Genomic DNA, 23,983 nt, shown 5'->3' on the forward strand with positions numbered 1-23,983 from the left:
GTACTAGGTATGAGTGTTGTAAAGTTGTACTATGTTAAGTTATATTTCATAGAGAAGGACAGGTGGGGGACTCTCTTCTCCATTTCTAAGCTTTAGCTTCCTGGTGATGTGTCCACTAGGTGGCAGTGCAGCCTTATTGTCACTTACTTGCTGGGGCTGCAGAGTTGTGTCTATTTCTCCCTTCTCCTTGGACTCGGCAAAGGCATCATAGAAAGACTTTTCTTCATAGTCCATTGTGATTGTTAACACGGCATCATAAGCCTCCTGCAGTTTTCTATTGGAATCTAAGATGGCGTACGAGTTGTTTTTATAGGGGAGGCTGTAAAGTAAAGTGTCGTAGGGCACAAAGACGTATCTTCCGTCTGTAAGTCCCATCTCATGAGCTTTTATTAAGAAGGTGGCTTGATCTTCCCCTCCGACCAGTGCTGAGTGCATGCACATGATGACGACTAGAATGAAAAGAACCGGAAACAATTAACCATGTAATGACCAACCCCATAAACTGATGAAAGCAATAGTCACCAAAATAAATACAATTCCGCAAATCAGCACATCCGGCCGGCACCGGGAACAGCTGATCAGCGGGGGTGCCTGGGTGTCATATCCCCACCGATCAGATATTGATGACCTATCCTAAGAATAGGCCACCAATATAAAAGTCCTGGACAACCCCTTTAAGCATTTTGAAGTATATTTGTACTTCTGCAACCACTTTGTTTCTTGTTACAATGCATTTGAATTTTTTTTTAAAAAATGTGACGATGGTGCAAAAATCATCTTCATTACAAATCTGCTACAGCTTATATGCAGACCGAAGCGTCTCCATGGTTACAGACTACAAACCCAGTGTAGTCTGATCCCACATTCATGTGTTACTCAACCTTTACCCCTACGTGTAATAGGAGAATGAATGGAAGAGAGTAACACACAGGATCAGACTACGCAGGGTTTGTTTGTAGTCTGTTACCGTGGTGCTGACACGAATGGAGTCGTCATATGACAATAATTTCATACAGCAGGTCCATGATAAGAAGAGCCCCCCATTTAAGAACCCCCATCCTTTACATATGGCAAAGAGCTGTTCATATATGAGCTTTTGTGCTGCAGATAAACAAAATCATCATTCTCGGCAGCACATCATCCTGTGTAATGAGGACATGTGCTGCTGAGAACAATGGCAGCCTACAGTGCCTTAAAAAAGTTTTTATACCCCGTGAATTGTTTCACATTTTTTCACGTTAAATCCAAAAACTTAGATGTATTTTATTGGGATTTTATGTGATACCAACACAAAGTAACAAGTATTTGTGAAGTATAAAGGAAGTGATACAGGGTTTTCTACATATTTTAAAAATATATATCTGAAAATTGTGACTTGCATTTGTATTCAGTCCCCTGTTGTCTTATAGCTCTAAATAAAATCCTGAGAGACCAATTGCCTTCAGAAGTCACATGATTAGTAAATTGAGTCCACAGCTGTTCTGTGAAGGCCTCAGAGGTTTGTGTGAGAACATTAGGGATCAAACAGCATCATGAAAACCAGGGAGGCCACCAGACAGGTCAGGGATAAAGTTGTGGAGTAGAGTAAAACGCGGTTAGGTTATAAAAAATACCCCGAGCTCTGAACCACTCACGGAGCACTGTACAATCCATCATCCAAAAATGGAAGGAGTCTGGCACAACTACAAATCTACCAAGACATGGCCGTCCACCTAAGCTGACATCCCAAGCAAGGAGGGCACTAATTAGAGAAGCAGCCAAGAGGCCCGTGGTCACTCTGGAGGAGCTGCAGAGATCCACAGCTCAGGTGGGAGAATCTGTCCACAGGACAAATGTTAGTTGTATAATCCATAAATCTGGCCTTTATAGAAGAGAGGCAAGAAGAAAGACGTTTTTGATAGAAAGCCCTAAGAAGTTCTGTTTGCAGTTTGCAAAAAGCCATGAAGGGGACACAGTGAGAATGTGGAAGAAGGGGCTCTGGTCAGAGGATACCAAAGGAGAACTTTTTGGGCTAAATGCAAAGCACTATGTGTGGTGGAAAACTAACACTGCACATCACCCTGAAAACACCATCCCCACCGTCACACATGGTGCTGGCAGCATCATGCTGTGTGGAGGCTTTTTTTCAGCAAAGGCAGGGAAGCCAGTCAGAGGTGATGGGAAGATGGAAGGAGCGAAATGCAGTGAAATCCTGGAGGAAAATCTGTTAGGGTACGTGCCCATGATCAGGAAATGCTGCGGGTTTGACGCTGCGTATTTATGCAGCATCAAACCCGCAGCGGCCAGATGTTACAGCATAGTGAATGAGATTTCTAGAAATCCCATGTCCACTATGAGTGCATCTGAGGCTGCGGATCACCCACGGACACTGACATGCAGTGCGTCTTTCAGGACAGCAGCATGTCAATTTCTTTTGCAGAGTCGCTAGTCTCCGCAACAGAAATTTGACCACTAAAATGTATTGAATGTGGTAAATCCACATGGTTCAGTGAACACATGCGGATTTACCTGCGTTCAATAGAACGCAGCGTTTTGGACGCAGCAAAAATATGCTGCGTCCAAAGCGCTACTACGTCCGGATCGTGGGCACATAGCCTAAGAGGTTGCAAAAGACGCGAGACTGGAGCTTAGGTTCACCTTCCAGCAGAACAATGAGCCTAAACATCCTGCCAGAGTTACAATGTAGGGTTTAGATCAGAGTATATTCCTGTGTGTGAACGGCGCAGTCACAGTCCAGACCCAAATCCCAGAGAATCTGTGACAAGACGTGAAAATTACTGATCACAGACGTCTCCATCCGATGTCAGTGAGCGAGAGCGAGTGTGCAAAGAAGAAGGGGCAAAATGTCACCTCTAGATGTGCTAAGCTGGAGAGACAGACCCCAAAAGACTGCAGCATTAATTGCAGCAAAAGGTGGTCCTACAAAGTATTGACTGATGCACCATAATATCCTGATGTCCTCGACTTATGTCTAGTGCAAATAACTTCATCATCCCGGGGGAACACAACCAAATTAGATGAAGGTTACACTGATCTGTTTTAGCCCTTCCCTCCATATAAATCAGAGTGAGATCAGAACGCAGTGCATGGACTGGCCACGGCTCTCCCGACCCGAGCTTGACAACCTCATATATTTCTATGCAACTTTCACGCTCAGGTTGGGACAGCCACTGTCAATCCGAGCATTGCGGTCCAATCTCAGGCTGATTCATACGGCCATCTGACTGCGCCCTAAAAGTCCCACAAGTGCCAATCTACAAAAAATATGTACCAGTGCCAGTCAGACTATCCTAATTACTATGCCAGATACAATGACCCCATTACTGTTACAGACTCAATGACAGCAAGGAAGTCACCGCCAGAGTGCCCATACATGAGAGCCACCCATAGGGTCCACATATCAATGCCTATCGCATTGCTCCTCGTACCAAGCACAGTGCCCCCTTCAAAGTGTAAAACCCATCTGTGATTTTTAAACTTTTCTTTAAGTTTGCATTGCGCCAACTGGGTGGATTGTTTTGACGCCCATAGTGTCCTACAAAAAAAACTTTGCACATGACATGATGTATAGTGGGTCAACCCCCACTCATCGCTACATTGGTCAGTTTGCTCTATGTTTAAGAGCAAGTCCTCCACAGAGCCGGAGCGTCATAATAAGACAGCTATTAAAAACAGCAGCAAGTCAGGACCATGAGGGCAGACATGGGCAGGGGGGACGCAGAGGAAGGAACTTCCTTTACTGCTGCAATGCAAGAATTCAAAAAGTTGTAACCGATGGTACAAAAAAATAATACAGCTCTCCATGGAAAAAGCTCTCACACAGCTCCATAAGCAGAAAAAGAAAAAACATTACAGGACTTAGAAAATGGGGACAAAGGGCAATTTTTTATTTTTTTTTTACAAAGTTATGACTTTTTCTTTTAAGGCAAGTTTGCACTGACGAGGGACAGTTCCACGAAACACAGTGTTTGCAAATTGAGATTCTGGTTCTGGCTTTTATACTAAGTCACGTGACAAGGCTCGTTAAAGAGTCGATATTGACTTTTAGGATCGCTACTTCATATAGGTGGCACTAGAGTTCTAGTCCTCTTCCTCTCTGAAGAGACAATTTGCATATTTCCCAGAGAGGCAAAAACCGCAGCAGGACGATTTCTAGCTCGATTCTGCCGTGAATTCGCGTCCATTGACTTGCATTGAATCACAGCAAACATGCAGGTAGAATATCTATACCTGCGGAATTGCTGCGTTTCAATGACAATCAATAGGCGCGAAACCGCCTCGGAATCGCGCTGCAGGTGGTACCTGAGTCAGGAGAGGAGGCTGCTACTCCTCTCATCAGACCGCTGCTCTGGCTGATAACAGCCAAAGCAGCATGGATGGGAGGAGCAGCAGTCTGCTCTTCCCAGCCCGCGTACCCGCGGTAGTAAAAAAAAAGAATAAAAAAGTAAAAATAAACCTGTATACTCACCTGTCCGGTGGCCCCCGGTGTCCTCCAGGTCCCCGGCGACGATGCTTTCTCTCCGGCGGCCAGCAGTACACCGCAGGGCATGGGCTCACGCCCCGCAGTGTAATGCCAGGACCTGCGGTAACGTCACTGATCAGCTCATGGTCACGTGACCATCAGCTGATAAGTGCCGGCAGTGATCACCTGATGGTCACGTGACTATCAGCTGATCAGTGACGTCAGCGATCACCTGATGGTCACGCGATCATCAGCTGATCGGTGGCATCAGCGGTCAGCTGATGGTCACGTGACCATCAGATGATCAATGACGTCAGCGATCTCACGTGATAATCACGTGACCATCAGGTGATTGCTGACGCCGGTAATCAGCTGATCGGTCTCGTGACCGATCAGCTGATGCTCAACCTGGGAACATTCACAAGAATGTTCCCACGGTGTTTAACTCACCGGGGCTCATCAGCTGATCTTCAGCTGATGAACCCCAGTTACCTCCTGCAGCCTGTATACTGATAGGTGGTGATTTTACACCCCTGTCAGTATACAGTGCTGTATTCTACAGCTGTGATATCAGTGATTTCTGATGTCAAAGCTGTAGAAGTGGCCCAGATCGTTGTGGGACACTCGGCAGTGATCGTGGACTGCGTCGTTGATGGAGGACAGGTGTTATTTTATGCTTTTTTCAGGAGATCGAGGGCTTCGCGGAGGCGTGTAATAAAAAAAAAAAGTAGAACCGTGTGTGTTTTATTTCATTAAAATACTTTATTCTGGCCATGTCTTTTATTGAAAAGGCAGTGACTATTTTACTATGCAGTTAGTAATGGGGGCGTCTTATAGACGCCCTCCATTACTAACCTGGGCTTCACGTCAGCCGCCAATACAAGGCTGATGTGAACCCCAAACCCATTACCCCACTGCCACGGCTACAGGGCAATGGGAAGAGCGAGGCTAAGCGCAAGATTTGGCACATCTTATGGATGCACCTTTTCTGGGACTGCTGAGGGGTGATATTAATAGCTGCAGAGGGGGCTAGTATTCATGGCCCCTTCCCTGGCTATTAATATCAGCCCACAGCAGTTTAGTTTAGCCTTTGCTGGTTAGATTTTATAGGGGGACCCCACGTCATAAATACATTGTGTCCAAAGTGCTGCAGAGTGCTGATCGGGGGGCTAACAAACCAGCTGTGAGATGTTATTTATTGGCCAGTGACCATGTTTGCCTAATGGCACCTTCCCAGGCTAAAAAAAAACAGCTCACAGCAGCCACATAAATTACATGAATAGAAATGCTAATGAAGATTGGGTTAATGGAATTAGCTGACACCCAGCTCTTTTGTTTGGTTATGACAAGGTGTCAATCAGACCTTTTCATGACCAAACTTTAAATAAAGTAAAGAAACACACAGACACAGTGTAAACACGTTATTTGAAATACAACAGACCCATTCTTTAATGATTTAAATGAACCAATATACTCACCCCAGTTCTTATGGTAATCCAAGGGCTTAAGCAATGTCCCACCAAATAACTTTATTTAGCTCCAAAAAGAATTCATTGATGTACAAAAACACTTAAAAAAAAAGCTTAAAAAAATGCATGTAAAAATGCGTCAAAAACGTTCAAAAAATGCATGTAAATCCGCATGCATTTTTTCCTGCCAGGGAGAGGCAAAAACGCTCAGGAAATTTCTGCTTCAAATCCTGAACGTGTGCACATACCCTTAGTCTTCTTTCTTATAGGCTAAGAAATTGCAAATTGCAAAAAAGGTTTAAGGCAAAAACAAAGATCTTTCTGACTTTGATAACATTTTAAAAAAATTGGCGCAAAAGAAAAAAGGCAGTGAATACCACAAGACAAAAAAAAATGGAAAGTCATGAGTCCTTGGAGGCAGAGGCGAGATGAAAATAAAACAAATATTAAAATAAATAAAAAAAAGTAAATGATAGTAAATACCGTAATAATAATAGAAAAAAAAACATACCAAAAAAAACCCACAAAAACTAAAATTTCCACTGAAAGGAATGGGTTAAGAAGCCCATAACACTGTTCTTGCACAGGAACACTCTGTAGGATTGAGCTTTTGTAGCAGGCTTCCTGAATAAAGTTGATAGGGCTTGTTTGTTTTACTTTTTGATAATTTTCACCTAATACATCTTTATAGACCATAGGGACAAGCAGCCTTTGTGGGGTCGTGCCCTCTGTGAAGCCATTAACGCCCAAAATTCCAAGGTTTCAGGAGTAAGATACAAATGGAAACCTCAAGGGAAGCTTGATAGTGGTTGAGTCTCCTTTTGCCGGGGCAGCTTTCTCCATGTTACTGTGCGTAGGACCAATGGGGCAACATTGGGGATGCTGTTATTGCCGGGAATAGGACAGTGTTGGCTACTCTGGCTAGTCCCGTAGGGCCGGGATGAGTAGATGTTGCTGCCACATTTTATTAATTCCTGGGCAAGCTATTTAACTTTTGGGTTCTTGTTCCTACGGGCCATAATGTTGAGTGTATTTAGAGAATACGGCATAAGACGTGGCATTCTTCCGACTGGACAGTTTTTAAGTTATGGGTTTCCGTTTTTTCCTCCACTTCTTCCAAGGGTCATAACTTTTTTATTTTTCCATTACCATCGCTTGTTTTTTTGCCGGATGAGCTGTAATTTTTATTGACACCATTTATTCTCCATACAATGTACTAAAAAACGGCAAAAGAAATTCGTAATGCAGTGAAATGGTGAAAAGAAACCCAGAATTTTACCTTAGCTTTTCGGGTTTTATTTTTATGATGTTGTTTGTGCGGTAGAAATTACCTGGTTCCAAGATTCTCCAGGTCAGTATGAATGTCACGTCGGAAAGAGGTAAAAAAATGGGAGATGTGAGTGTCCATAAAAAGTTTAGGCTGTGATTTTTTTTTTTATTCAGTTGTCTCTCCAAGTTTCAGCTTCCTGGACCCATAAAAATGCTGCACTCTTTTCTACCAATTCATAGAATATAAGAATTATATCCAAGAGATTAGTTGGACTTTCTGACGGCCTCTTGATTTCTTCTCCCTGACACATTTCAGTATTTTTTTTCCTGCTGTACAGAACATTCACACACATTTTTATCTATTTTCTTTATTTATTTTCTTCATCCCACAGGAGACGCTTCTGTCAGATGGAAGAGACGCGACATTTACGGTGTGGTGGAAGAAGACAGAAACATTTTCCTGCCAAAGGTTACATTTCATCCCTTCAGTGTCCGAGGTTTTCACGGTTCCGGATATCAAAAGTTCAGGGTGTCAATTTAACGCATTCTAAAAAAAAAAAAAATCTCAAATCTATAAGTACTGGTTCTAATCATGGTCAAAGGTGGGTCGAATTATGTCAGAGGAATATGGCCTTGACTATTAGGGAACGGCCCTCTACTTCTCTTTTTATTGCCTTCCCTTTGGTGCCACTAAAAATAAAAGGGGATATTCAATATTGTAATGTGGGTCCGCTCTGTGGAAGATATATCAGTGTTCAATAGGGGTCCTGAAGACCACCTTTGGCACTACATAAGCTGATTCGCCCTAGACAAGGACCGTCACACTATTCATTGTTTGGACGTACAAAGTTCTAAAACTACTTTGCTTACTAAACCAACAGATCGTAAAATTATGCTTAGATTTGATTGCTTCATACCCCACAGATCTTTCAAGTTATATCTAAAGGTCAGTTTTTAAGAGCCAGACGTATCTGGAGGTCTGCATGACTGCATCTAAGTGTCGCTCTACAAGTGTGCTGTATAAATTCCCCAGAAGTGAACAGAAGGTAACAGTAAGCACTGTTTATTACATGTACTTAGCTTCCCCCCCCCCACTTTTACTCATTCACCATGCTTACATATGCTCTTACAGTTTTTGCTTCACTGATCCTCACTCTCCTTTGCTATCCCCCAAAACCAGCACCCTCTAAACAAATAATCATCTCTCCTTCCCTCACCTCACTTTATCTGCAGACCTGCTCCTCAACATCAGATCTATCCTACTAAAACATAAAACAAAACAAACTGGCCACTCTCCTTTTCTCACCAGCTTTCCCTCTCTCTGCTTCTCATCACTGCTGGCGACATATTTCCCAATTCTGGACCCCCACAGCTGATACTTCCCATTAATTCTCTCTCTTATCGCTCCCAACCTAATATAAACTACCACAACCTCTCCTACCGCAATCTCACCTATGTAAAACCCATGCCCATGGCGCCCACTCCCCTGCTCCCTTTCTCTGGAGCACTCTGGAACGCTCACTCTATCTGCAATAAGCTCCATGTGATTCATGACCTCTTTACCTCTCACAATATTACCTTCCTGGGCCTTACCGAAACATGGCTGACACCATCCGACACTGCCTCCCCTACTGCTCTGTGTTACGGTGGCCTCCACTTCACCCACACTCCTCGGACTGGCAACAGACATGGTGAAGGAGTGGATCTTCTTCTTTCTACCAACTGCACCTTCAACCCAATCCCACCTCTATCCTCCCTTATTCTCCCTTCTTTTGAAGTACACTCTGTCTGCATCTACTCTCCCTCCAACCTCCAAGTGGCTGTCATATACCGACTTCCGGGCCTGGCCACTGCCTTTATTGACCAATTCTCCACCTGGCTTTTCCACTTTCTCTCTGCTGACATTCCCACCATCATCATGGGTGACTTCAACATCCCTACTGACACCCTCCAGTCAGCAGCCTCCAAACTCCTGTCTCTTTTACTTCATCTTTTGGACTTATTCAGTGGTCCTCCTCAGCCACCCACGCTGGCAGACATACATTGGACCTTATCTTCACCCCACTCTGCTCCCTATCTAACTTCACAACCTCCCCTCTCTCCCTATCTGACCACCATCTACTAAATTTCTCACCCCAGTCCTCCTCACCTGCCACCCATGTCCAGCACAGCAATTAGTGCACCTATGGTGCCCCTGTGGGTCCAGTTGCCGCACAGGTACTGCATCTCAGCCAGAGGTGTGGTACCCCACTCTCAGGTAAAGAGGGAGCACTACCCGGGACCCATACACTCACATCCAACACTACACCACTCCATCAGGGAAGGGCAAGATTGCTCCTAAGGGAGAGCACAGACCCGGCCCCTGTCTGGAAGGTGGAACTAAGTAGAGGAGGTGGGTGGAGGAAGTAGTTTAGGGGAGCACTGAAGGAAGGGCTGAAGTTAGAGGGGACCACATAGAGTGACGTGAGTCACATGAGAGAGAGTATAAAAGCAAGGGTAGAAACATCTAGAAGGGGTCCTAGGAGCAAGAGAGCAGTGAGAGAGGACCATGGAGGAGTTAGAGAGTTAGTCAGTCAGAGGAGTTGGTGACAGGAGTCTGTCACAGGGAGTGAAGAGAGAAGACCGGAGCAGTGAAAAAGGCTCCAAAGACAGAGCAAGGATCTTAGGGGCACGGAAGTGCGAAGTCCAGCCGTGCGCCCGAGTTCACGCTGACCGTGAAGAGATCGAGTTTCAGTAGGGGACCAGCCCCAGACTAGTGGAGGACTACAAGACTCAGCTAGCAAACCCGAGGTTACGGTATCTCTATGTGCCATAGCCAAAAAACACACACATTCGCTGAAAAGGTGGCTATATAGGACAAAAGGGGACAGAGAGGACGTGGCCCAACAAGGCCCGCGGCCACTGGCTCGGGACACTGTGTGTGAGGCGCAGGGCAGGAGGGCGAGAGCCAGCGCAGAGAGACGACCCGGGAAGGTACATAAGAAGGGGGTCCCGATCAAGTGCACCCAAGTTATCTGAGAGTTGGCTGGATCACTTCCCCTGGAGCATCTTAATAACTGTGAGTAAACACTTGAAGACTGCAACCCGCTGTGTCCTTGACTTAATTGCTGCATCACCTGCCTTGCACCACAACACCAACATTCCAAAATCTCCTATTTAACTGCCCTGGGGCCTAGCTCTACCTGTGGAGAGCTGAACCATCTCTGTTGTGTCACCATCAGCCCCTTTGGATCTGAACAGCAGCGGCGGCCACCTATAGCCGCATACCATGGGTGGCGTCACGAAAAATTATCCCCAAAACCTTATTCCTCAATTGACTTTTCTTATTGACCGCCCTGGGCCACGGACCGGGTCACTGCCACCGTCACTACCACCAATAGAACCGACCGGCCTGGCTACCGAGTACCCCAAGGCCCCAGGGGGCGCGTTACACCCCCCCAGAAACCTGGCACATCTAGACAATCGCACACTGTCCGACTCTATTCTACCACTGACATCGATATCTTCACTCCATGACACAGACAGTGCCACTGCTTTCTACAATTCCACCCTCGCATCAGCTGTTGACGTGGTTGCCACTCTCGTTCATGGCAGAGTGCGACGAATCAATAGACAACCCTGGCACAATAACCTCAGTAAAAAGCTTCGGCAAGCATCCAGGGTTGCAGAGCGGCGTTGGAAGAAAACACATTCGCAAAATGACTTCACTATATTCAAACAAGCAACACTCACATTCAAATCAGCCCTCACCTCTGCTAAACAGGCCTACTTCACAACCCTTGTATCTTCCTTATCCTACAACCCCAAACAGTTATTCAACACTTTTAACTCCCTCCTTGGCCCTCTACTGCCCCCTCTGACCTCCCTCATCTCTACTGAGGACTTTGCCATGCACTTCAAAAATAAGATCGACCAAACAAGGCAAGTCTTAATTGTTCAACCACTACAACCCCTTTTTATACCAGACCAATGCCCTTTCCCCATAACCTCCCTCTTCAACATCACTGAAGGAGAGCTTGCTCATCTCCTCTCCAAATCACACCTTACCACTTGTACACCTGACCCCATCCCATCCCACCTCCTCCCCAACTTCACCACCACACTTATCCCATCCCTAACCTATCTCTTCAACATATCACTAACTTCTGGTACTTTCTCTTGTGTTTTCAAACATGCCACAATCACGCCATTCCTCGACCCGAACGCTATGTCAAGCTATCGCTGCTCCCATTTACTTCCAAACTCCTTGAGCAGCATGTTCACGCTGAATGTTCCTCCCACCTCTCATCTAACTCACTCTTCGACAACCTACAATCTGGTTTCCGTCCCCATCATTCCACTGAAACTGCCCTTACCAAAATTACAGCCAAATCTAACAGACACTTCTCTATGCTCCTCCTTCTACACCTGTCCTCTGCCATTGACACAATTGACCACTGCCTCTTACTACTCTCTTCCTTTGGCGTCAAGGACCTTGCCCTATCCTGGATCGCCTCATACCTTTACAACCGCACATTTAGTGTCTCCCACTCCCACACTACCTCCTCGTCCCACCCTCTCTCTGTTGGAGTCCCTCAAGGCTCTGTCCTAGGACCTCTACTCTTCTCCATCTATACTCTTGGCCTGGGACAACTCATAAAGTACCATGGCTTCCAGTACCACATATATGCTGATGACACTCAGATCTACCTCTCTGGCCCAGACGTCACCTCTTTGCTGTCCAAAATCCCAGAGTGTCTATCAGCCATATCCTCCTCCTTCTCCTCTCGCTTCATCAAGCTCAATATGAACAAATCTGAACTCATAATCTTTCCTCCACCCCACGTATCTTCTCTATGTTATCTATCTTTCTATCACAATTAATTACATCACGCTTTCCTCTGTACTGGAAACCCGCTGTCTCAGAGTGACCCCTGGCAGTACCCTGTCCTTCAAGCCGCACATCCAAGCTCTTTCCACCTCCTGCCGCCTCCAGCTCAAAAATATTTCCAGATTCCGGCATTTATGCAACCATCAATCTACTAAAATGCTTGTGCATGCCCTCATCATCTCCTGCCTCAACTACTGCAACATCCTCCTTTGTGGCCTACTTGCTAACAATCTCGCACCTCTTCAGTCCGTCCTTAACTCTGCTGCCCGACTAATTCATCTCTCTCCTCGCTAGTCCTCCGCTTCTCCTCTCTGCAAATCCCTTCATTGGCTCCCAATTCCCCAATGTATTCAGTTCAAACTACTAACTCTGACCTACAAAGCCATCCATAACCTTTCTCATCCATACATCTCCGAACTAATCTCCCGATATCTTCCCTCACATAATCTCCAGTCCTCTCAAGACCTCCTTCTCTCCTCCACACTTATTCATTCCTCACCCAATCGCCTCCAAGACTTCTCCCGAATATTCCCCATACTCTGGAATTCTGTGCCCCAACACATCCGATTATCCTTCACATTCGGATCCTTCAGATGGAACTTGAAAACCCATCTCTTCAAGAAAGCTACAGCCTGCCATGACCCAGCTGCCTCCTCACCACCACCGGAGCCGCCACCTCACCACAACCAGAGCTCCCTCCTCACCACCACCGGAGCTGCCGCCTCACCAACACCGGAGCTGCTGCAATTCCCCAACCTATTGTCTCCTTCCCCATCATCCTGTAGAATGTAAGCCCACAAGGATAGGGTCATCTTCCCTCTGTATCAGTCTATCAATGTCAGTTTGTTTACTGTAAGTGATATCTGTATTTTGTATGTAACCCCTTCTCATGTACAGCAACATGGAATCAATGGTGCGATATAAATAAATAATAATAATAATCTGTAGTTCAGACTGTGAGTACCATATCCATAAGGAAAGACTTCTTAAGACATTTGTGGAAAGAAGTATCCTGCGGGAAAAATACGTAGCTTAACACAATAGGGATGAGGCAAGAATATCTAAGACTAAGGATAAGGAAAACAGGGCCATGTTTCTTTCTACTTATGACTGCCATGCAAGGTTAATAAAAAAGGACTATTTTTAAATATTACGACAAGTTAAAAAGTGATCATAAATATGTGTTGGTTTTTAAAGATGTCCCAACATTTAAAGCTCATTCAGACGTCTGACTTTTCCACTTACGAGAAAAATAGACCGATTTTTTCCGGATCACACTTTGATCAGACTGTGGTCCGGGTGTCTTTAGTTTTTCTCGTATGTGGAGAAAAAAAAAATTCTCCACCTTCTCCTTTCTAACAGTCTGTGAAAATCAGATGTCATCCGAGTGTTATAATATATTCATGATCTCGTGGAGAGAAAACAGTTTGGATGTATTAATTGGTGGAAAAGAGATTGTAACAGCTCACCTGGGTGGCTCAAGGCGTGCAGGAGCAAGGAAAAGCGTGTGACCACAGGTGTAGAACGAAATGAAAAAAGTGGAGAAATTCTAGCTCCTAAAATGTCAAGTTTATTCAGAATGTTTTAAAACAATGAATCCATGAAGTGATCAAAGGCAACGTGTTTCAAACTCTCACCAGTGTTCTATGTCTGAACTCAAAGAACACCGGTAAGTGTTTGAAACGCGTTGCCTTTGATCACTACATGGATTCATTGTTTTAAAATGTTCTGAATAAACTTGACATTTTAGGAGCTTTTTGTACTTGGTTGTATTACCTTGCAGCCAGAGGGCAAGTAGTAAGCCATTCAGGAGCTTGGGAAAGCTGGGTGTGCATGTGTACAAGTGTGTAGCCCAGTGCAGGCTTCTCTCTGTCCTAGTAAAATTGCGAGTGGTGGCAGCGTAAAATGTGGCGTGGATGTGGGGGCAGTCTGCGAGGTGCGTTTAGCTCATTGATGGCCCACTGTGATAGGTGAGTGGACGAGTGAGTGGGAAGCCGAGCACCCCCTTTACGGCCCCATCTGAGGCACGTGTGTCATGAGTGAGTGGTGTTTGTGACTGATTATAAGGGTTATATGAATTTTGACAAATAAGTTCTTTTTTTAGAACATTGTGGATGTGGTGAATATGCCTTAGATTTAATGGTGAAATTTCACATGTGTTATATACTATATAAGTTTAAAAATGTAAAATTTATTTAGTTGTTTTTTTTTTCAAAAAAATAAAGTTATAGTTTTTAAGGGTAACATTTTTTTGTGAAATATACTATATAACTTGCAGTAAAATTTTTAAATACAAGATAAGTGTTTATATGTGCATTTGTCGCTCTCTCAACCTAAATTCAATGTCATGCCGGTGACTCGCACAGTTTGCAAGCGCCATCCTACTCACACTGTGTGCTCCGCTGGGCTCCTGCCAGTGTCAGACCATCTCGCTGAGCTGCCTCATGCAACACTTCCAGCACTGCTATATCCTCCTGTTGCTGCAATCTCCACCTGGCTATAGGGAGGCGCGGCCGACTCTGCAGGAATCAAAAACCACTGTGTCTTGCAGAGTTTTTCTTCCCTGGCCTATCCCCTGCCAGAAGGGGATATATTAGGCAGCTCCTCCTTCCACATCTTGCTTTACTGTTTTGTTTCTCCTGCTAAGGACCCGACTTGCTTTCTCGTTTTGTCTGATTACCTCTGCTCCTGACCCCAGCATTGTATTTTGAACTTGAGCTGCCCGTCCCATCCTCTGACTGTCTGACCACGTCTCTATCTTTGCCCTCTGTGCCTCATATTTCTGCCTTGACCCCTTGGTCAGCTGCTGCAGGTCTGGGGACTGCCCTGGTGCGTTACCTGATGACTACAACAAAAAGACCAAGTCTATCCTAACCATCAGAGGCTCTAGTGAAGACTAAGTAGTCACTTAGTTAAGCCCTTCCAGGCTAAGCCTGGCCTATGGCACAGTGGTTCCACACCCACCATCCTCACATTCTTGTCATTAGAACCCCAGGAGGTCTGGGTCTGGTGTCACATTAAGGACAATAAAATATGGCCTTGTTAAGGCCATATGAGACCCAGCCATAGTTAATATTCTACTAGTTCCCAGTTGATCTTCTTACCTCGAAGATCATGTGTTTTCTTTACAGCTTGCAATGTATCTTCAATGCCTTTCTCCCCGTTACCCATATTCGTCACGATACCAATGGGAAGTCCATGATTCCTCAGTGCACTAGCTACTTTTCGAGCAGTATCCACCCAAATATCCTCATTCGAAGACACCACCCCAACATGAGCCCATCTAAAATACTTCATAAAATGAAACAAAACTTTGGATGGTGCTGGCATAGTTCTGGCAAATGTCGGAAAACTAATTTTATTATCCAAATCATGGTTGATGCAAGCCCAGGAGAACATGGCTTTGTTCCAATTTTTGCCAAAAAGTGAGGCTGAATCACAATATCCTGGGTTCTGTGGACCTAGAAACGCCGACGAAAGTTTATCAAAACCGGCAAAGTCCACTAAAGCTTTCGAAGTTTCACAATTTTCATCTAATATTCTGTAATCCAATTTATGGCTCAATTTGAGCGTTGAATCATTGTTGATTTTTATGACCGCCAAACGGGCAGCCAAATCCGGCAAGGCCTTAGAAAAGAGAGGGTCACATTTCCAGGGACCTACAACACCCACTGTAAAGTTCACACTCTGCACACCGAAAGGCTTCATGATTAATCCTAATAGAAAGCACCAAAGAACCACATGAAATGGGAATGATCTTGACAGTCTTTGTGTTCGGAACTGATTGGGAGCTTGGAGACTTGATTGCTTCAACAAGAAATCGCCAAATCTTGAAGAAAGATAAAACATTGTCTTATAGCTTGTTAAGGTGAAGCTATGGTCCTTCACTGGCCATGAATCTTCAACCACGTTAGGTCCTAGAGAGGAAAAATAAAAAAATTTAGAATTCAAAAAATACACCAAGCATCTTCAATCAATCTGAATGCTCAAAGTGTTCGAACCCAACTAACGTCAACACTCTTGGAAGTTCTTACAGTCCTCCTATTTAATCTCTGTGCCATCATATTGAAGGCAAGAGGTCCTCTAAGCTTTTGAATGGATCATCAGGTCCTCCTAAGCTTCTGTACTTCCTTTTTAGAGGTCCACTCCCACAAGCCTTGATGACATGTCAAAAGATACTTGTACTTTATAAGACCCATAATCATAGGAAAGACTTAAAGGACACGGGTCTGGCTTTTGCAACTCTTGGCAATCAACTATACGCATGCAGGGGCATAACGATCATAGTCGCAGAGGTGTCAGGATGAGGATCATTATTATACGAGGGGCCAAGATGGGGAATATTATACAAGGAAAGGGCTCAGGATGGGGACATTATTCCAGGATGGGGCTCAGGATGGGGGACATTATAACAGGAAGGGGGACATTGTTTTAAGAAGGGACCAGGATGGTGGACGTTAAACCAGGAAGGGGCTTGGGATGGGGGACATTATACCAGGAAGGGGCCCGGGATGGTGGGACATTATTACAGGAAGGCGCCAGGATGGGGGACATTAGTATATGGAGGAGAACACATATATCTTTATAGGATCTAGAATGCTACAAGGTCCTATACATCTGACCAACATGCAGGTGGAGGCCCAGGTCCAAATTTTGCATCTAACTCTACAGGGTGTGCCATTTATATGGATACACTTAAATTAAATGGGAATGGTTGGTGATATCAACTTCCTGTTTATGGCACATTAGTATATGGGAGGGGGAAAACTTTTCCAGATGGGTACTCACCATGGCGGCCATTTTGAAGTCGGCCATTTTGGATCCAACTTTATTTTTTTCAATGGGAAGAAGGTCATGTGACAAATCAAACTTATTGAGAATTTCATAAGAAAAGCAATGGTGTGCTTGGTTTTAACGTAACTTTATTCTTTCAAGAGTTTTTTACCAGTTTATGACCACTTATAAAATGTGTTCAAAGTGCTGCCCATTGTGTTGGATTGTCAATGCAACCCTCTTCTCCCACTCTTGACTCACTGATAGCAACACCGGAGAAGAAATGCTAGCACAGGCTTCCAGTATCCGTTGTTTCAGATGCTGCACATCTCGTATCTTGATGGTATGGTGTGGTATATGGGGTACAAAAATAGTGGGGCCGTTCTTCATCAATGGAAACCTCAATGCCACTGGATATCTGAAATTTCTACATGATGATGTGTCGCCCTCTGTATGCACTGAAGATGGCACGTTCCCTGAGTTTTTTCAACAAGATGGCGCACCACCACATCATGGGTGTCAGGTCCGAGAATTCCTACATGAACAGTTTCCTGGAAAGTGGATTGGTCGTCGTGGGCCAGTTGAATGGCCACCAAGGTCTCCCGATCTGACCCCCTTAGCCTTTTATCTTTGGGGTCATCTGAAGACAATTGTGTATGCTGTGAAGATACGAGATGTGCAGCATCTGAAACAACGGATACTGGAAGCCTGTGCTAGCATTTCTTCTGCGGTGTTGCTATCAGTATGTCAAGAGTGGGAGAAGAGGGTGGCATTGACAATCCAACACAATGGGCAGCACTTTGAACACATTTTATAAGTGGTCATAAACTTGTAGAAAACTCATGAAAGAATAAAATTACCAACTATTTCTGGTTGGTCCCATCTATTTTTCTACTTTGTGGTGAAATTTGTTGTTAATAAATGTGGGGTTCTCTGTTCAGGATCCTGATATATTGGCTAGGGTGGAGAGTGATTATGAAAAACAGCTCCCGCTCTGGAGGACCTGTCTTTCACTAATATGAATGAACACTCTGACATGCTTCATTTCTCAAATTGAACATTTATTGCTAAGTTTCCCCTCAGACCTCCATCCCAGCAAAAGGACACTTTGCAACCAGGACTCTTCTAATAAGGACTCTTGTAAGAGAAGAACCCCTGAAACTGAAACATCAGCATCCACCTTGTTTATCTCACAGGGAACCTTTTACTCCAGGTCTAATCATTCTAGCCTTATTACAATAGTAGCCAAAGAGTTTTATAATCTTATTGCTGGCCATCGGCAGCCAATATGAGCAAGGAGTGGGTGCAGAATAAAGCCGTCTAAGACTCTGGTGAGACAAAGTACAGAATTCAGACTACCTTAGACTTCTAGAGACAGTGCAGCGACGCTGGAGCCACTTTCATACTGAAGATTGAACAGCCAAACAACAAAGAACAAAAGTAGAAAAGTGACAAATATTGTCCTCCACTACCCCAGAAAAAAAATTACTAATAAAAAATTGGACTTCAAGAGTAAGGGGAGTGAGCCGCACTTTACCTCTTTTCCACTCGTCAGTTCTTCAAACATGTCAGTTTTTTAAAGACTATGTGTTGTGTTGCTCTCCTGTTATTCCTCAGGGACATTTAGGAATAAATGTTACAGTGACAGGGAAACACCACCAACTGGTAACAGCTAGAAGTCAATGTACTCATAAGTTTCTAGGAGGAATAACAAAGGAATAATAAAACACAGAGTCCTAAGAACATTTGCTCCAAAAGTGTTAAAATAGTGGGGACTACTAATTTACAAAAAAAATCATGTCAGGTTTTATCATGTGTTTTGGTGCCTTTTTTTTCCTTATAGACTTTCATGGGGAGCCTGTAAAAATGTATGTAAAAAAAATGCAAATGTATTTTTTTAAGTGCGGAATTTTAGCATTTCCTCACTAAAAAAATATGCATTTAAAAATGCTGCGTCAAATCTGCTCCAAAAATGCATTAAAAATGTGAAAAAAACAATAAAAAAACCCACAATAATCAGAGGTTGTGTTTTTTTCATGCAAAGACACAGTAGTAACACCATACCCTAGCATGAAAAAACAAGCTTTTTTGAATGCACGTTTAGAAGAGAAGTGATAAAACTTTTGAAATTAGAAATTGACGTGAATCGCAGAATTGCAAACCCTCTAATTGCTCTGAAAATAGGTGTACAACACTCGAAGGTCTATCCTGGAACAGTATTGAACCAATTTTGAGCTCTTTAGTGCAAACACAGTCTTATAAAGGTCTATGTGATCTCAACCTGTCTAACTAGATGAAAACAGATGGTAACCAATGTTTTTGTTTGTTTGTTTCCTCTTTTATATATAATTTTTTAAAATTTATTTTAGTTATTCCCCATGACCAAAAAATGCAGCCCATACAGAAAGTAATTTGTGGCAACAGCTAGCAGTATTGTTCTGGCACGTATGTTAAATTCGACTACTAAAACCTTAACCTTTTTTTTATAATTAACATATGTATTTTTCAGAATTGTATATATTATTATTTTTTTTTAAGTTATTCTTTCCCCATGTAAGCCACATAACCCAAAATGCTACATTGCAAAGTAGGTACACATATCCTCATACCTGTCAACAAAAAGGAGACAATAGCATGCAGAAAGGTCGTGGGATGTACGGCTGATAAACTGGACTATTAAAAAGGGTATTCAAAAAATGAAAAGGTTATATAAAATATTTTTTAAAAATTGTACACTTAACACTTTCCAAAAAAACGAACTGGACGAAAAAAGCTTGTTAGTTTTACATGCCAAAAAAGCGAGCCCCTGCAATCGGCCGCTATATTCAAGTGGCATGTACCAGTATAATTTTGGACTATAGCAAAGAAGTGTGCAAAAAAAAAAATGAACACATTTAACAACACGTACACTTTGGGAGGTAGATAGTTGATTTAAAATTTCTAGATTCTGGAGAATTGTGATTTGTATTTAGAAAAAAATAAAATGATGGCTTCCCAGCCTGTGACACACAAGCCTAGGTTTCGGAATTCTTCTTTACAATTATTGCTGTACAACACAAATCAATGAATTCACAGTCACACTGACTCTGCAGCTACAGCACCTCCCTATTTGACTTGAATCTTTAATTATTATTCAGAGATTGACAACCATGACAATTTTCAATGCTCTTCAGTACTGCAGTAATACAACACAATCTGACTTTGGCTTTTTCTCTGTCTCTATGTGGAATGAGCTGTGCACTCTGACCTCCTATTCCTAGACTGCAAAAACCTAAAATGGTGCCCATTGACTGGAACTTATATTTTATACTGGCTGTGATAGTCTCCACTGATTTACTGCTCAAGACTATATTATTTGATAGCTGCAGAGTATTTTGTGAAAGCCGGCCTAGCCACATGTGAAGTCATTAGCCCACTCTGTGATTCTTTAGCAATATGTGAAATGGTGCTAGTAAATTATTTTGGGCTTTTCCGCGGACATCGAGAAGTTCAGAAAATTAGACTGAAAGTTGATTCTCCATGGATTAAATCGGTCATCTAGAAAAAAAAAGGTGTCAGCCAGGACCAAGAGAGAGAAAGAGCCTGATCGTTGTGCTGCTGATATGATCTGCCACAAAGTTAGGAGGGTGGCAGAGGTGAGACCTTAAAAGGACAGCTTTTGGTGACATTAACCAAAAAGTGTGCAGAGAGTATACCCATTTTCCAGCATCTTAGGAGTAAAGTGAGGGGCTTAAAATATGAAGGGAAAAATGAAGGGCTCAAATTGTGTAGAGAAGTGGTTAAAATTTAGCTATCTTGATATTGCCGATGCAAAATGGGGGCAAGAATGCAGTAAAGCCTCTGATGTGTCACTGAAAGAACACCAGTGGACGAGGAAGTGTAGGAGCCAATGCTGATGATGAGTGGGCCCAGGACATGCCACTTTCAGAGTTAGGGCTCGGCACAATATAAGGGTTGGTTGCCCTGAGGCCTAGAACCAGGACTGGCTGGAGAAACCTGCAGAAGGTGTGTATTGGGAGCTGGACTAGCTTACCAAGACACTTTTAGAAAAACCTTGACAGTGACCCTCTAGTAAGTAGAGTAGATACAAGTGGCACTTTGCCAACGGTACCCGGTTGCTAGGTACCCTCGCATAAAAAGGATTGGACTTGACCACTTTGTGATCAGGGGCTACATTCTAGTGGCACAAAGTGTTGGGAAGACAGGAAGGAATAGGATGACGGGTAGCGGGATAGCAGTTGCAAGGAACCAACCTAGCTAAATTGTTGGTGCAACCCTTCATACAAAGGGGTAGGGCAAAGCCTCCTAAAGACTTACAGTGGCCTAGTCATACAGGGTGTATTTAGGGTGTATCCTGACCCTCTCAGGTGTTTTTAGTCCCTTGGGTCACAGTAAGAGACTGCTCAGAAATATAAGAAACCAACAAGTTTAAGTGTAAACTCTCAAGCTTACAGTACCATGTGCAGGAATTTCAACCAACAAGCATGCTGTTTTGAAAGGGAAATTCTGAATCCTTCCAGCGGGGTGTCACCCCCTCACACTTCTTGACCTCCATTTTAGAGGTCTATGAGATATTCATATTGGCTCTTCCTAGTTCCTTCCTGATGAGTCTGAGCCGGGAAAGTAACAGAATGACGGAGAATGTGTTACAGCTTAATTAGATGAATGGATTATATTCGTCTTAATGCTCATTGCTTTGTCAGCACAAGAATGGAGGATTTGTTGTAGAGTTTCAGCGCCTGCAATGACAATGCCAAATCCCTGATGTATACAACCTCAAGGCTTATTAACCAAGAGGACAAGGAGCAGGGCGTTCACTCACACTGCTGCCCCTGACACCTCCATGGACTATGAGCGGATAAAAAAAATACAGAAATAAAGTTATATACAGTATATGCTATACCGTGCAATATTAAACTGTGATCTGCTGCACAAAATCACCATGGAGACTGTTGTTAGAGTGATTGGCAATGTATATATATAAATATATATATATATATATATACAGTACAGACCAAAAGTTTGGACACACCTTCTCATTTAAAGATTTTTCTGTATTTTCATGACTATGAAAATTGTACATTCACACTGAAGGCATCAAAACTATGAATTAACACATGTGGAATTATATACTTAACAAAAAGTGTGAAACAACTGAAAATATGTCTTATATTCTAGGTTCTTCAAAGTAGCCACCTTTTGCTTTGATGACTGCTTTGCACACTCTTGGCATTCTCTTGATGAGCTTCAAGTGGTAGTCACCGGAAATGGTTTTCACTTCACAGGTGTGCCCTGTCAGGTTTAATAAGTGGGATTTCTTGCCTTATAGATGGGGTTGGGACCATCAGTTGTGTTGTGCAGAAGTCTGGTGGATACACAGCTGATAGTCCTACTGAATAGACTGTTAGAATTTGTATTATGGCAAGAAAAAAGCAGCTAAGTAAAGAAAAACGAGTGGCCATCATTACTTTAAGAAATGAAGGTCAGTCAGTGCGAAAAATTGGGCAAACTTTGAAAGTGTCCCCAAGTGCAGTTGCAAAAACCATATAGCGCTACAAAGAAACTGGCTCACATGAGGACCGCCCCAGGAAAGGAAGACCAAGAGTCACCTCTGCTTCTGAGGATAAGTTTATCTGAGTCACCAGCCTCAGAAATTGCAGGTTAACAGCAGCTCAGATTAGAGACCAGGTTAATGACACACAGAGTTCTAGCAGCAGACACATCTCTACAACAACTGTTAAGAGGAGACTTTGTGCAGCAGGCCTTCATGGTAAAATAGCTGCTAGGAAACCACTGCTAAGGACAGGCAACAAGAAGAAGAGACTTGTTTGGGCTAAAGAACACAAGGAATGGACAATAGACCAGTGGAAATCTGTACTTTGCTCTGATGAGTCCAAATTTGAGATCTTTGGTTCCAACCACCGTGTCTTTGTGCGACGCAGAAAAGGTGAACGGATGGACTCTACATGCCTGGTTCCCACCATGAAGCATGGAGGAGGAGGTGTGATGGTGTGGGGGGGCTTTGCTGGTGACACTGTTGGGGATTTATTCAAAATTGAAGGCATACTGAACCAGCATGGCTACCACAGCATCTTGCAGCAGCATGCTATTCCATCCGGTTTGCGTTTAGTTGGACCATCATTTATTTTTCAACAGGACAATGACCCCAAACACACCTCCAGGCTGTGTATAGGCTATTTGACCAAGAAGGAGAGTGATGGGGTGCTACGCCAGATGACCTGGCCTCCACAGTCACCAGACCTGAACAGTCACCAGACCTGAACCCAATCGAGATGGTTTGGGGTGAGCTGGACCGCAGAGTGAAGGCAAAAGGGCCAACAAGTGCTAAGCATCTCTGGAAACTCCTTCAAGATTGTTGGAAGACCATTTCCGTTGACTACCTTTAGAAACTCATCAAGAGAATGCCAAGTGTGTGCAAAGCAGTCATCAAAGCAAAAGGTGGCTACTTTGAAGAACCTAGAATATAAGACATATTTTCAGTTGTTTCACACTTTTTTGTTAAGTATATAATTCCACATGTGTTAATTCATAGTTTTGATGCCTTCAGTGTGAATGTACATTTTTCATAGTCATGAAAATACAGAAAAATCTTTAAATGAGAAGGTGTGTCCAAACTTTTGGTCTGTACTGTATATATATACACTGCTCAAAAAAATAAAGGGAACACTTAAACAACAGAATATAACTCCAAGTAAATCAAACTTCTGTGAAATCAAACTGTACACTTAGGAAGCAACACTGATTGACAATCAATTTCACATGCTGTTGTGCAAATGGAATAGACAATAGATGGAAATTATTGGCAATTATCAAGACACCCTCAATAAAGGAGTGGTTCTGCAGGTGGGGACCACACACCACATGTCAGTACCATTGCTTTCTGGCTGATGTTTTGGTCACTTTTGAATATTGGTTGTGCTTTCACACTCGTGGTAGCAGACGGACTCTACAACCCACAGAAGTTGCTCAGGTAGTGCAGCTCATCCAGGATGGCACATCAGTGCGAGCTGTGGCAAGAAGGGTAGCTGTGTCTGTCAGCACAGTGTCCAGAGCATGGAGCAGATACCAGGAGATGTGGAGGGAGCCATAGGACGGCAACAACCCAGCAGCAGGACCGCT

At 43.6% G+C, this 23,983-nt stretch overlaps 1 protein-coding gene across 1 annotated transcript in view; it reads right to left on the reverse strand.

The window, feature by feature from the left end:
- The window catches only part of LOC141244308 (retinal guanylyl cyclase 2-like), a 135,358-nt gene extending 119,089 nt beyond the window's left edge, over positions 1-16,269 (reverse strand). The window contains exons 1-3 of the mRNA XM_073669002.1: positions 16,266-16,269; positions 15,175-15,987; positions 148-449 (exon numbers count right to left, since the gene is read on the reverse strand). Coding sequence (XP_073525103.1) covers positions 148-449; positions 15,175-15,987; positions 16,266-16,269 — 1,119 coding nt within the window. The remainder of the gene's footprint in view (positions 1-147; positions 450-15,174; positions 15,988-16,265) is intronic.
- Between the last annotated feature and the right edge of the window lie 7,714 nt (positions 16,270-23,983).

Source organism: Phyllobates terribilis, unplaced genomic scaffold, assembly GCF_046119375.1.
Source record: "Phyllobates terribilis strain yellow unplaced genomic scaffold, ASM4611937v1 Scaffold_2__4_contigs__length_985480577, whole genome shotgun sequence".
NCBI lineage: Eukaryota > Metazoa > Chordata > Amphibia > Anura > Dendrobatidae > Phyllobates > Phyllobates terribilis.